Raw genomic sequence first — 14,256 nt, 5'->3', positions numbered from 1 at the left:
GGCAGGGAGTTAAAGGGTGAGGAGATGAAGAGGAGGAGCAGGGAAAGGAAATCAGAGGAGAGAGTGGTGGAGATGAACTTGGAAGAAGGTGTTTTTCAAATATTGTGACATTAAGGGTCCCTTGGTGACCATCTGGTTCTCTTTTGATGCATGAGGCCAGGCCGCAGGGCTGGCAGGCCCAGACAAAGGGAGACACCAGTGTCGAGCCTGCTTCCTGCCCTGATCTTATGGTCCCTGCTGGGGAGGCAGTAACTTCCTGGTCTAGGAAGGGCATATGATTTTAAGGGTATCTCCCATGAAATAGACAGAACCCTCTAAATATGAACATAGACGGGTGACCATATATCCCATTAGTCCAGACAGTCCCAATTTATGCCTTTGTCTCTGCGTCTTGGCCAGTCAGCATCTCCTTTTTCTCTCAAAAATGTCCTGTTTGGACAGTAAATCATGTAGTCATCCCAAGCGCAGACAAACCCTTGATTGGGGCAGCCCTAGAGGGTAAGGAACAGAGAAAAGAGACAAAGCTGAGATTCCCTAGACCCAGGCTGAGGGAAAAGAGAGTGTGAGAGCCCCGGCCTCCAGCAGAAAGGACAGCATGTAGGAGAGGCCTGGGCCTGGCAAGACAGTGATGACCTGGGGCTGGCCTCCTTCCAGAAGCCCTAATGGCCTCGTTTCACAGGAAAACAGCTTGTCTGGCTCTATTTCTCCTTCTTCCAAAACATCCAAACCCATTTGGCTGCCACGGCCTTTGCCACTCACTAAATTTCATTGTGGTTGTTTTGGCGGCAGCCACTGATGGGCAGGGGGGTGGCTGCATGAAGGGCCTAAGTCTCAGTTCTCTCTGGGGGTTTCCCACACTCAGGCCTTTGCCAAGCTCCCTGGCACTCTGAGTGATCTGGAAGATTCTGCCTCAGAACCTGAGGATTTCTCCTTTAACCACCAGCACCTGTGAGATGACCAGGGGGCCGGGAGAGGCCACAGGACCCCCTTTGTCCTCTCTCCTGTTGGTCTGCGGTTGGGGCCAAGCGTGTCCCCTGCTTCCTGGGCTCCTACGGGCCACGAAAGGAGCTGGGGTTAGAGAGGCACTGGCCTGGGGCTGCAGCCACTGCAGGTCGGGCCCGGCTGGCCCAGAACAGAGTGCTCTCCTCTCTGAGCAATTGATCACATTCATTGTTTCAAGTCAATTCAATTCAGTCAACCTTTCTTGGGCATCCATCGCAAGAAAGGCTTGGTGCTGTAGGATCCCAGAGCAGAACAAGATATGATTCTTGTCCTTAAGGAGCTTACAGTCTAGTGGGGCGTGTAAAACACGTGAGCCCAGAGAGCAGAAAGGCCCATCAGAGATCTAGATATGTGTGTTGTGAAGGAGGCCTGGGCTGCAGGCCATGGGAACTCAAAGTGGGGAGGGAGTGAACCTCCAGGAAGGGCTGCTCTTTGAGGAGGGGCCTGAGGGATGGACAAGGGGCACGGTTCAAAGACAACGGTAGTTGAAATTCTATCGGACAGACTGAGCCTTGTGACCAGAAGACACTGTGCTGAAAACACAGGGGTGCTTTGGCTGGGATGAAAGGGCCTGAGGGGAAGTCGTGGCAGTAAGGCTGAGCGGAGGGGTTAGGGTCACAGGAGAGCAGGCCAAGACGGGACCCTATAAGGAGTTTGGACTTTTTTCCTGCAGACATGAGAAGCCACTGCAAGTGTCTGGGCAGGAAGGGACAAGAGCAGGGCTGGGCTGGGGAAGACCCTCCTCCAGGAGGGTGGTGGTGATGGCAGTGGGGAGACATCTCAGGAAGCAGTTGAATTCTGGGTGAGGGACAATGGTAGCTTCTAAGTTTACTCTTGCTGCTTAAATACTTACCCACAGGCCTAGCCATTTGGCAAGAAGGATCAGAGACCCTGCTTCTTTTTTTTGGGAGGGGGTTCTTTTGCCTTGACTCACCCCTCCTGACCAACCCCAGGCCAGATGGAGCTGTCCTTCCCCTGGTGGAGGCCAGAGCCTATTAGGGAGGCCAGTATTCCCTGACCACCCCCCTACCCCAAACACACACACCACCACACACACACATCGGACCCAGGTGGAAAGGGAGGGGAAAGGAAAGGCTAGAGCAAAGGCAGACCTTTCACAGCCCATTCCCCCCTTCCCCCACTCTGGGTGCCTCCAAGCAGCCAGGCCCAGTTTGCATTAGGGAGCAGCTCAGATGATTAAGAATAGGGGAGATAATTATGTGTCAAGATGATGTAGCCCAACTCTGCAGTCAGGCCAAGGTAGCAGAGCAGCTGGCAGGCCGGTCGCAGGAGGCAGCCTCGGGCATGGGCTGCACAGACACCCAGGTGTATCCTTCAGCTACTGGGCCAGCACCACAGGCAAAAGAGAGAGCTGACTTGGGCAACGAGGGACGCTGGGATGGGAATGGGGATACATGTCAAGGGACTAGACCTCGAGGGAGTGGAGGGGCAGGTCTCTTTCCAGGTGGACCCTGTACCCCTGCCAGGCTGGCTCGATTTCGGCCCCACCCACTGGGGCATCTCCCTAGAAGTGTCATAGCCCAGGGGTGAGCTGTGAGCCTCTCTGTCCTCAAGGAAGCCACTCCCGCTCCTGCCTGTGGGTACAGTTCGGCCTATTCTTCAGCACTAACAATGTAACGGTGGTGGGCATTAGCGAGGACAATCACTGCAGCGTGTGCTGGCATTATTGGAGACAATCTCAGCAGTAGTTATTGGTGTTCACAGTGATAATACCCAGAGCATTACTGGCATTGGTACTCAGAATATGGACAGCGTTATTAGTATCTGCAGCAATCAGATCTGTGGGGACATTAGTGAAGGGCCGATCAGCTGTGACTCTGGGGAAAAAGGAAACTGACAGTGACTGTGAGCCTGCTTGAGACGCCCTCTCATGCTTTGGCCTTTGGAAGAATGGAAAAATCCCCAGACTTGCCTTTAAGAAATATGCTAGTCAAGAAGCTTTGACCTCCCCTCCCCCCAAGAGTCCAGGATGTCCCAGAATGAGACAGGTAGACAGACCAGGGATAGATGAGGAAGTTATGTCACAAAGCACCTGGCAGACAGGCTGTCCATCCGTCTGAGAAGGTAGATCCCCGTTCAGTACCCTGCTAAAATCTTTCCCTCTTCTTGGCTACAATTATGTGTGGGTATATTAGGGTCCTTTGAAGGAACACTGCTTCCCCGAATGTTGCATGCCCTGGCTTATGTGGCTGCAGGATAGGGACTCTGGTATTTTGTTAGGCTGAAAGACCTAAGTCCTTTACCTTCACCCAGTTGCTTTTGGCTGTGGCCTAAAGCATTGCCGTCCATCAGTGTTGTTGAAGGCCAGAGCAATTACATAACTTGTCCAAAAATCTGAACGAAGTCATATGTATGAGTCTTTTGATCTGTGTGAGGGGAGGTGTGTTGGTATCATCCTTTGATGTGTGGGATTGCAGGGGGCCGTGATTCTGCCTTCCATTAATTAGGTGCACAATGAATTGTGCAGTCTAGTGGTGCCAGCCCGGTGCAGTTGTGCGTTTGCAGACAGGGCGGGCTGCATGGCTGCAAACAGCCGAGACCTGTCACTACCTTTAATAGCTCCCTTCTGCTTTGGATGAAGCCGTAACTTCAAGAAGTGGTCTATTTCCTTAGTTGGTTTCCCCCCAAAAGTCCCCCAGTGTGTTGCTCAGGTTTGACTTGGAGCAAACGAGGGGATTAGGCTGTGGGAAGGAGCAGCATCTGCTCTGTCTGGGAGCCTGGGCTTCAGGCAAGAGAAGGCGGCAAAGACCCCCACGCAGAAGAAGGATTCGGGGTGGAGGCCAGCAGGCAGTCCGGGGAGCACGGCAGGGATGGGCAGTGTGGCTCAGTGGGAAGGGGTCTGGAGGGAGGCGCAGCCGGGTTGGAGTCCTAGTGCCTTGGGCAAGTCACGTAACCTTCATCAGCTCAGTGTTCTCCTCTGTGAAATGGAGATGGTGACGGTACTTACTTCACAGGGACGTGGGGAGCACAACGCGAGATCATGGATGTGGAGTTGAGCCGACTCCATCTCGGAAGATGGCCCGCTGTGTGTCTGGGGAGGAAGGCATAATTGGCAGGTTTATGTTTCAAGGGGCAATGAAGTTGTGTCAGAAAGAAACTTTTTTGGGTACAGGCTCTCTCATCTTGGTGCAGCTCCTTTTAAGTAGGGCAGCCTAGGGAAGCTGATGCTGGGATAAACCGACCTAGATGGGACCAGGGCAGTGGGGGAAAGATATGCGCCTCCCCTGTGTGACTGGGAGGACCTCTGTCCATCTCTGCTTGCTCATCTGCTCTGCGGTTATCCACTTGGGCCGCATGTCATCTCCTATTAGCCTCCACAGGCATTTTAGATGTGGGTAAATAAATACGGGACCCCTTCTTCTCTAACATGGAGGCATCCCTCCCTCTATCCATTGCTGTGTATTTCTGCTCCCACATACAAATTTATTTATTTACCTTGGGAAATGTGTGTTTGTTTTGTGGACACATGTGCTTTTTTACATGGGTTATGCAAATGTGGGTATTGTGTGTTCTCTACCTTTCTGAGATCGTTGGGTGAAAGGGGATGCAGAACTGCATTGGGCAGGCATGCAGTTTTCTGGGTAGTGTATGCACTCGAAGAGATGATCAGATGTGAGCAGGTGCATGTCCATGTCCCTGTCAGCAGCGCCAGGGAGCTGGGAGAGCTCTAAGCCAGGCCTGGGTGTGCTAAGGCTGCGTGGTCTTGAGGCATAGGTTCGCGTATGGAATTTTGCCCAAAGGGCCCTGTAGGCATCACCCTGCATTCTGTTGGCAAAAGGATGGGCTGTCCTGATCCTGCCTCCAGGGGTGCACTGGCCCCCAAGGCAAGGGAGACTGAGACTGGGAACCCTTACAGAGGAACCTGGTCTCCCAACCTCAGGGTTTCCACCACCCACCCCGGTCTTCGACCTGCCTGTCTTTCGCGATCTCTCAGTGTCTGTCTCTTATTTGCTCTAGTCGAGGTATACACTGATCCTGCCCACATTAGAGGAGGTGGAGGTTTGCATCTGGTCTGGACTTTAAGAGGTATGGGGGCCAGGGGGAACATGGTGCGGGGACCAGGGGAAAGAGCCGGGGGTGGCCGTTAGAGAGTCTTCAGAGAGTGGGTTCCTAAGGGCCAGAGAGCAGAATAGAAGGAGGTGGCCCAGGATTCCACTGGGAAACCAAGAGGCTAACAGAGTCTCAGGGCCTGGCTCACTTCCGCCTTGGGCTACTGCTGGATTTGGGGGCTGAGGCCCCGTGGCCTGGAGGGTCAGGCCCTCAGTGGATGGGGGACACTTTTTCCAGCCATTGGAAAAACAAAGAGCAGATCGGGTAGTAAAACAAAAGCAAAGGAGACCTGGAAACACCTGACAGCCCTAATTCATCACGGCCCAAGTTTTTTCCTGTGTTCCCATTATATTTGTTTGTAAAAGTGGAAATCAATTTTGAAGGTAATTTTCTGGAAAGAATGGAAGGGAGGTGGGAGGGCCGGATAAGGCAGAGATGGTAAAAGGAAAAATTTAGGCCAGGCACAGCCCAGGGGCAGCTCTTGGCAAGGTGAAAGAAAATTGCATATTCAATCTCCATCCATGAATCTCCCTCACTGCTGCCCGCCTCCTGCTTGAAAACAATGAAGGCTTTTTCCCAACGCTGGGCAGGGCCTCGGTATCAGCCTCACTTTAACTTCAGGGTCATTAATTCCCTGATTATTGAAGGAGAAGAGAGGGTTGCAGCATCAGTTCCAAAGGCACCCCCCCCATGTGATCAGGCCCTGGTTGGGGTGGGGTGGGGGGCAGCCAGGGTGAGGTGAGGTGTTGCTTCAGAAGAGCAGAGGGGTGGGAGGGAGGAAGTGGGGAGCCAACTGGACTGGGGGGAAGGAAGCCAGGAGGAGGGGAGAAGAAGGCAGTCATTACTGCATACCTCTGTTGTGTTGTTATTGCAAATTAAAAGTAGCATGTTCCACTCCGCAGCTATCTTTGGGGAGGGAGGGGCACCGAGGGAGGTGGGGGATCTTATCATTGCTTCTTCAGCAGACCAGCCGTGGTGTCACCGTGTGAGGTGACATTTGAATTTACAATTCCGCTGAGAAAAGCCATTAATTCACAAATTAACATTTCTCCCTCTCCCTCTCTCTTTAACACTCTCTCCCTCTCTCACATGGATGTGCAAGCAATTGAAAAGACAAAGGAAATAGCCTTAAGGAAGAGACTTTACTGCTAGTCTGTCTGTGCTGAGATTGCTCCCCCTGCTTCCAGATAGATAAACCAATTACCTGAGCAGCTCTGCTCCTGGCCGCCCCGCGATCACCTCCTTTTGTAGACTGCCTCCATGGCTGGATTACACTCGGTGTATCTCATTAATGTAAACCAGGCATGCCCTGGTCACCGGGCTCTCTTCCCTGCTCTCCTTCTGGAGGGGCAGCGGGAGGAGTGCTGGTGTCAGAAAAGGCAGGCAGGGAGGACCCTGGGAAAGAGGAGAGGCCGCCGCTGGCCAGCTGCCAGGCCCTGGGACTCTGGGTGCTCGAGGCCCAGGCCTTCAGTCCTGGAGGAGGCTGCTGGGGGGGGGGTCTGCAGGGGAGCGCTCCTTGGCAGGTTTGCATGGGTGGACATTTAGAGGCAGAGGCAAGAGCCAGAGCCTGACTCTCTGGGGCCCACAGCGCCTGTTCTCTGTGGCCTTTTGGTCCAGGAGCCGGGGGCTGGCAGAAGCAGAGAGGGATCTGAGCGCTCCCTGCATGGGAAGAGCTTAGGGAAGTTTTGCTGAGTCCACATCATTTTAGTGGGACAGGATGCAGCCTGAAGGAGCTGGGAGGGGTGCAGAGGAGGGCCCAGAAGGCAAGGTGAGGTTGCACTATGTTGGGTAAACAAAAGGAGGTTGCACTGATTCCTTAACCTAAACCCAGCACTTGGGCACAGTTATGTCTGTTTGCCACTCAGTCCCTACACACACACTCCCAGCCATCCAACTCCTTTCTTAGAGAAGACCCATCCAGGAGCGTGGGCCCGGGGTGCTGTGCTCTCAGACCTCTGGAGTGAGCTTACATCGTGGGCAGGATGTCGCAGAGTCTTTTCTGCTTTTACTCTCCTCCAGGCCCCGGCCAGGCACTGCATGAAGACAGTATATTGGCAGAGGGAAGCCAAGCAGAGTTTGAGTTTCTGTAAGGAAAGTACCTCTGTGAGTTATTGCTAGAATTATATGATTTCACACACACTACATACTACCAAGCACAGGTCACAGACTCTGAACCTAAGGAGGCAGGTTCTATGAAAGTCCAGAAACAAAATCTGCATGGAGGTAATCATCTGTCTAGACAAGCACCCAACTTTAACTGTATTAACAAAGCTCAACCTATGTTCATTTTCCGACAAATATTCAAACCCTGGCTACTGTCCGCTCCAGCCCAAGAGTGAACTAAGGTTCAAAGGTCAGCATTTGCTAAGACACACACACACCCAAAATCCACTGCTGAACACACATTCATTGTTATGAGTATATCTTCCTAGTAACATGGGAAATTAGACCGTTCATAGCTGAGGGGGGAATTTTTCTATCTTAGTTGGATCGCATACTTGAGCCTGACTCTCAGGGTGATGTTGGCGACGAGCCTGTTGGACACCAACCACGTCATTACACATAGTGAGGTTTAAAGGTTTTATTGAGACCTTTACCTTGCGCCCTGTGCACACTCAGACTTACTTTTTTCTGTAGAGAGATAGCAGGGTTTAGCCATGGCTGTGTGTAGCTGACATAGGTGTGTGAATTTGTACCTAAATCCCTGCGTTTATATCAGAGACTGCAGCCAAGTCATTAACCGCCTTAGTTTCCCAGCCAGTTCATGCTGTTGTGGATAAAGAGTTATACTTGGTTGTCTGAGGAAGGATGTTGAGATTTAGCACAAAAGAGTATATTTTTTTCGAAAAGTGCCAAAAAGTCAGAATGGATGGGTTGACCCCGCTCCCCAGGAGAGGAGGTACAGACTTACAGTGGAGGGGCTGTGTGTGACCCTCCACCACTGGAAATAGGGGTGGGAATAGCAATAACTTTCTCAGCAGAGGCCTCGGGTCCTCCCCACCCCCACATCTGTGCACTCCTGTGCACGTGTATGCACACCCACTGTGTCAGAATACATCTTCAACCCCTTGTCTTCCACTTGGCAACTACCTTCCAGCCCTGCAGGTAGGTATCGTCCTCCTTCCCCCACAGGCAAGGGCACCAAGAGAGAAATCCGGGCAGGGGCCTGGAGGACCCCTCAGAAAAAGGGTTGGGGAGAAGGTAAGCTGGGGAGACCCAGGAGTGCCGCCTGCCAGAGGAATGGGTCCCAGCAGCCTCCCGACCATTGCTGGCTGCACAAGAGGGGCCCCAGAGCCCAGGGAAGGGCCCCTCCCTTGCTTGCCTTCCTCAGGGCCCCGGTGGCCAGTAGGGCTCTCCGGGACCCTCCCCATTCTCCCCCGTGGGGGTGGAAAGGCCAGGAGGGTTGGGGGAGGGCTGGGAGACGGATCACGAGCCTCAGAGCCGAGTAGTTGCAGCACAGCCAGTAATTCAAACCATCCTGACCCTTCGGTGAACTCAAACCTGCTGACCTTGACAGCACCAGACAAGGGAGGCCTCACAGACCTCAACCTGCATGGAGGCCTCGCCTTCCCTCCCTCCCTTCCTTGGAGCCCGTATCCCAGCCTCCAGGTGGCTCCTCATTTGGCCATCCGAACGAAATGTCAGCATCCCTCCCTCCCTGAGGTGCCCGCCGGCCTGCCTCAAAGCACCCTTTGTGCTCATCTCCGCTGGAGGCAAGCGTGTGGACATCTCACGGGGGTCTTTCCAGGGCTGGGCTGAGGCTTCCTCCTTCAGACAGAGCTTTTACACCTTGCCCACCCGTCCTTCTCCTGCCCAGGCTTCATCTTTTTCAAGAGCACTGGCTATACGGTGTGTGTGTGTGTGTGTGTGTGTGTGTGTGTGTGTGTGTGTGTGTGTGTGTGTGTGTGTGTGTGTGTGTGTGTGTGTGTGTGTGTGTGTGTGTGTGTGTGTGTGGTGTCCGGGTGCACACAAGGGCAGGGATAAAATGTGATCGAGACAGAGCAGACAAGGGGAGGGAAGAAAAGCAGGAGGAAAGCAGCCCCAGGAACCTGCATTAAAGTAAATGCAGTTTATGAAGTTTATGCTCTCCTGGGGAGAGCTGGAGCCCATCCAACAGCCTGCCAGACAGCTCCCGAAGCAGAAAGTGCAGGCAGGAGTGCGAGCAAGCCGGTGGCAGAGGGAGAGATGCACAGACACACACACACACACAGACACACACACACACACACACACACAGTCTCTCTGTCTCTCTGTCTTTCTCTCTCTGTCACTAGCTCACACAGATCTCCCTAGGCCCCAACAGACTGCAAAGCCTGGGATGGAGGGATGCAGATGAGTGTTTGGTAGAAGGGACCCCGGGAGCTTCCCTTCCCTCTTCCCTCCCCACCCCCATCTCCATCTCCTTTGCAGTGTGGACCACTGGGGCAACCAGCCTGTGGAAGCTGCTCTGGGAAAAGGGCAGTGCAGGTGCTCTTGAGGTCTAGGTAGGAAAAGGGACCAGAATGTGGTCTCCCAAGAACCTGCCTTTTTTCTGATGCTGGGGATCCATCTTTCTCTGGCACCTTGGTCTAGACCAATCAGGTACCCCACAGCTACTGAAGACAGCCCTTAAGAAGAAACTTAAGGAGTCTCTTAAGGAAAAACAATCAGAGACAGTATTTTTTCTGGGAATTCAGAGGAAATAAATAGTTGACCAGGTTAGGATATGGGAGCTCTCAGAAGGACTTATAAACAAGGCGGAGTAACTGCCTTTCTAGACTCTTCTGCATGTGCACAAGCACATGGGTTCATGTGTGTGTTCACTAATAATACGTAAGTGGGCCAGAATCCTTGACTTCAGACAAAAGGAGAGTGTGAAGAAAGATGACTGGAAAGGGAAGTATGTAGCAAAGCCTTCTCTGTGCCCAGGGCAAGGTGGCAACATCCAGTCTCCTGCCCCGGTGCTTCCATGACACGCCTGAGCTGGGGACGGGCAGTGGGGAGAAGCCTACCTCCCACCTTTTCCTGAGAACTCCGTGTCCCTATTCAGGTTCTTCCAGGAGCTGGGACAGAGGAGGAAAACAGAAGTAGAGTCATCTGAAGGCAGAGAGTCAAGCAGGAGAGGGTACAAGGGAAGGGGAAGGATGGTGGAAATTGATTGTGGAGGATGCTCTGGGAAGCCAGGAGACACAAGGCCTGGAGGGAGGCAGAGACTGCCCAGGGATGGCTTTTGCCCTTTCTCTCCTCTTTTGTCTCTTCCTCCCTCCCTCCTTCCCTCCCTCCCCCTCCTCATCCCTCCCCTCTTCCCTCCACACATCTTTATTGGTTCCAGTAATAGTGTTGATTTGCATGTCAGGCAAAGCTTTGCTACACACACAAAAAGAAAACCTCAGCCGTGGCGGTGTGGCAGTGTCAGCTCTCGCTGTTGTTCGACAGTGTAAAATTAAATTAATAAAGCCCCCAACACAGGAAAACATAACAGGAAATTAATGGCCTTTACTGTCGCTCTGATGCAGTCATTTGCAACCCTGCTTTCCGCACCAAAGACTTCATAAATGCAAGCAGTTTCTCTAAACAAGCATACTTAGAGCGGCCTGGTATGTAATTTTTCGCCTTGCTTGTGTCCTTTGAGCTAACAAAGGCCCCTTCCCTTCTGGCTCCAAAGAGGTTTCTAACTCGTTCTGGCCCCAGCTGGAGCCCGGCCCCAGGCAGAAGGCCCCAGCCCCTCCTGAGAGCCCAGACAGGGCTGAAGGAGGACTCAGGTCCCATTCAGACAGACCCTCGGCTAGCCCTCCTTCCCCGCCAGCGGCCAGTGCGCCCAGAGCCCCAGCGTCTGCCTGCAGGCCAGCAGGAAGGCTCAGCGTATGCTCTCAGCCAGGAAGGTTGATCACCCTGGGGAGTTCACCCAAACCCACCCAATGCTCACCCCTCCCCTTCCTCTGTGCGGCGGTCCTCTCTCTCCCACTACCTGTTTGTTCCCCTTCCCCCATCTGTCCCTGCTCACCGTCCTTCTACTTCTTCACATAGGGGTCACCACCACCACGCTGGCAGCACGTTGGCAGTGGGTGCCCATGACCCACTTTTCTACAGGTAACTGGGGGCTAACTTATTCAAAACGGGTGTAGTGCCAGTATGGATATAATTCTCTGGGGTTCTAGGTCTCCCCCGTATATCCCTCTTCTCCCCTGGTTGGTTAGAAAATACGAGGGCCCTAAATGATCATTCAGGCCATCTCTCTGTCCTTGGGCTGATTTCCCATAAACCATTTCAGAGAGCTGAGAGTCTGTGGTTTTGCTTCAGTGTGTAAACAGGTGGGATACTGAGAAAACTTAATACTGACCTCTCTGGGGATCTTTGTGGGCCCAAGTTCCCCCTGTGTTAGGATGTGTAAGAGGAGCAAATAACCAGGTTGTGGATCTCACGGAACTTACAGTCTATGGAGAGGCAGGGCTATCCCAAATCAGACAATAAGCTTTTTTTTTTTTTTTAAATTAATTTATTTATTTTTGGCTGTGTTGGGTCTTCGTTTCTGTGCGAGGGCTTTCTCTAGTTGCGGCGAGCGGGGGCCACTCTTCATCGCGGTGCGCGGGCCTCTCACTATCGTGGCCTCTCTTGTTGCGGAGCACAGGCTCCAGACGCGCAGGCTCAGTCGTTGTGGCTCACGGGCCCAGTTGCTCCGCGGCATGTGGGATCTTCCCAGACCAGGGCTCGAACCCGTGTCCCCTGCATTGGCAGGCGGATTCTCAACCGCTGCACCACCAGGGAAGCCCGACAATAAGCTTTTAATTGAATGCTGAACCAGGTGGCTGAGTGTTCAGTAGGAATCCAGGGAAGTGGCTAGACGAGCAGGCAGGAAATGGGACTTGAAGCTGGAAATGGCTGAGATTTGGAGAGGCTGTCTCCAGGGCTATCGCCCCTATGGAGGGAGGCCAGTGTCTGGGCTAAGAGTGGTGACAAGACAGAGTCAGATTCTTAAAGGTCATCTGGTTTTGTCTGCCACTCACATGGAACTCTCCCCTCTAGCAGTTCTGTTTGACGGGTCACAGCCCCTGCCTGGACACAGGACATAGATGGACAGTTGTCATTGTCAGCAGCACTGCCTTTATACTGAGTCAGTGTGGTGTTGAAGGAAGAGGATGGGACTTGGAATCCCGATGTCTGGATTGGGCTCCATCTCCTCTCCTTGCTTGCTCTGGGACCTCTGGCTGATTACATAATCTCTCCGAATCTGTTTCCTCATCTTTAAAATAAGATAACAACATTTGCCACATAGAGTGGTGGTAAAGATCTCCACGCAACAGCCCCTCTTTTCTCCCTCCCTCCCTCCCTTCCATTCATTCCACCTGATTTACTGAGCACCTAACACCGGGCTGAGCCCTGGGTGGATTTCAGTTTCTCACATGGTGTGGTCCCTATGCTTGTGGAAGGCCCTTCACCATCCTGGTTACCCATCTCTGAATTCATTCTTGACAGTTAAAGTCCTTCTTAAATGAACAGTAAACTCTAGAGACAGTCTAGCCAAAGCCAAGGACAGTAGAACGCTTGCCATTCTCCACCTGGAGATTCTACATCCATAATGTAGCCTAAGATTACATTCGATTTTTTAGCAGCTGTGTCAGACTCAAACTCATATTGAGTTCGTGGTCAACTAAAACCTTGAGATCTTCTTCACATCAATTGCTATCAAGCCAGGTCTACCCCATTCTGCACTTGTGCAATTGATTTTTTTTAAACCTAAGCATAGGGCATTCCATTTATCCCTGTTGAATTTCATCTTGTTGGTTTGGGCTCTTAATTCCACCCAATTAAGATCATAAGGATGTCTTCTATGTCATCATCCAAGTAGTTTTTTTTTCTTGTTTGTCCGACATCTCCTACTCGTTTTTTTAATTTATTTTTATTTATTTTGCTTTATTTTTTATTTTATTTTTTTAATATTTGGCTGCATCAGGTCTTAGTTGCAGCACGCAGGATCTTCGTTGCTGCGTGGGGGATCTTTCATTTCCATGCGCGGGCTCTTCGTTGCGGTGCGTGGGCTTCTCTCTAGTTGTGGCACACAGGCTCCAGAGCATGTGGCCTCTGTAGTTGAGGCACGCGGGCTCAGTAGTTGGGGCCCGCGGACTTAGTTGCCCTGCGGCATGAGGGATCTTAATTCCCCAACTAGGGATCGAACCCACGTCCCCTGCATTAGAAGGCGGATTCTTTACCACCAGACCACCAGGGAAGTCCCCCAAGTAGTTTTTGTTAAGAGTTATTTTCCTTTAAAATAAAGGAAAGCCACATGGCCCACCAGTGGAGACGTCCCTCCTGGTTGCTTTAGGGACCATTGAGCCCAACAGCCATCAGCCATTTCACTGTTCTTCATCTTGTCCATAAAGTTAGGAAGACTCTCTGTGAAATTCTCTGTTACCAATTCACTATACCCACAGTGTTTCCTTAATCAATCAATTTAAAAAATCCAATATAAGTTGATGAGAAAATTGAATGTCTGCTATGGATAAAGCATAGCAGGACTGATTTACAAAGGTAAATAGGAAGGACACAGTCCTTGACCTCAAGAAGCTTCTAATCTAGTAGGGAGATAGATGTGCACACCATTACACAAGCAGAATGTGATAGATCTACGATCAAGGTATAAAGTGCTATGATAAATGTAAAGAAGGGAGGGGCAGTTGCTTCCCATCAGGAAGTCTTTGTAGGGATGGCATTTGATCTAAGCACTGATAACTAGTTAATGTGCTACCACTTATTCTTGGGGAGTGCGTGCAGACTCCACAGTATTACCATTTTCTTTTCTAATACCCACAAATTAACTGCATGATAATTTCTTCTAAAAGATTTCCAGACCCTAATATTAAATGTATTAGACTGTTGTTTGCATAAGCTTACCTTTCTCCGCTTTTCACGATGGCACTGGTTTTGTCACTGTGTTGCCCTTTCATTGTGACCACTCAAGGATTATCAACAAAAACTTTAGGATGCTATCTACCTCCCCCCAACCACCACCCCACTTCACCTGAGTTCTGATATACGAATTATCTGGGCCTGGGAGAGGTAACTCAATTGAAATGGTTAAGAGTTACCTGCCTGGCCTCCTCCTGACCTGGGCAACTCCTCCTGGTCCCATTTTGAAGATTCTTTTCTTTGATGGAGAAGACCAAGTCAAGCCAGGGGTTGAGAAGTTCTGCCTTCTCTCTCAGTAAT

General features: G+C 51.7%; 1 protein-coding gene across 10 annotated transcripts in view; it reads left to right on the top strand.

Moving 5' to 3' along the window:
* PAX2 (paired box 2) overlaps positions 1–14,256 on the top strand; it is a 90,390-nt gene that overhangs the window by 45,139 nt on the left and 30,995 nt on the right. For 6 of the 10 annotated variants that reach the window (XM_036827693.1, XM_036827695.1, XM_036827698.1 and 3 more), the window contains one exon: positions 4,981–5,049. The exons of the other annotated variants lie outside the window; for them this stretch is intronic. In XM_036827693.1, the coding sequence (XP_036683588.1) occupies positions 4,981–5,049 (69 nt within the window). The remainder of the gene's footprint in view (positions 1–4,980; positions 5,050–14,256) is intronic. 10 annotated transcript variants of the gene reach the window in all.

The sequence above is a fragment of the Balaenoptera musculus genome, chromosome 16 (assembly GCF_009873245.2).
Source record: "Balaenoptera musculus isolate JJ_BM4_2016_0621 chromosome 16, mBalMus1.pri.v3, whole genome shotgun sequence".
NCBI classification, from domain to species: Eukaryota; Metazoa; Chordata; class Mammalia; order Artiodactyla; family Balaenopteridae; genus Balaenoptera; species Balaenoptera musculus.
The sequence above is the reverse complement of the archived record's forward strand: the minus strand, read 5'-3'. Positions and strand labels throughout refer to the sequence as shown.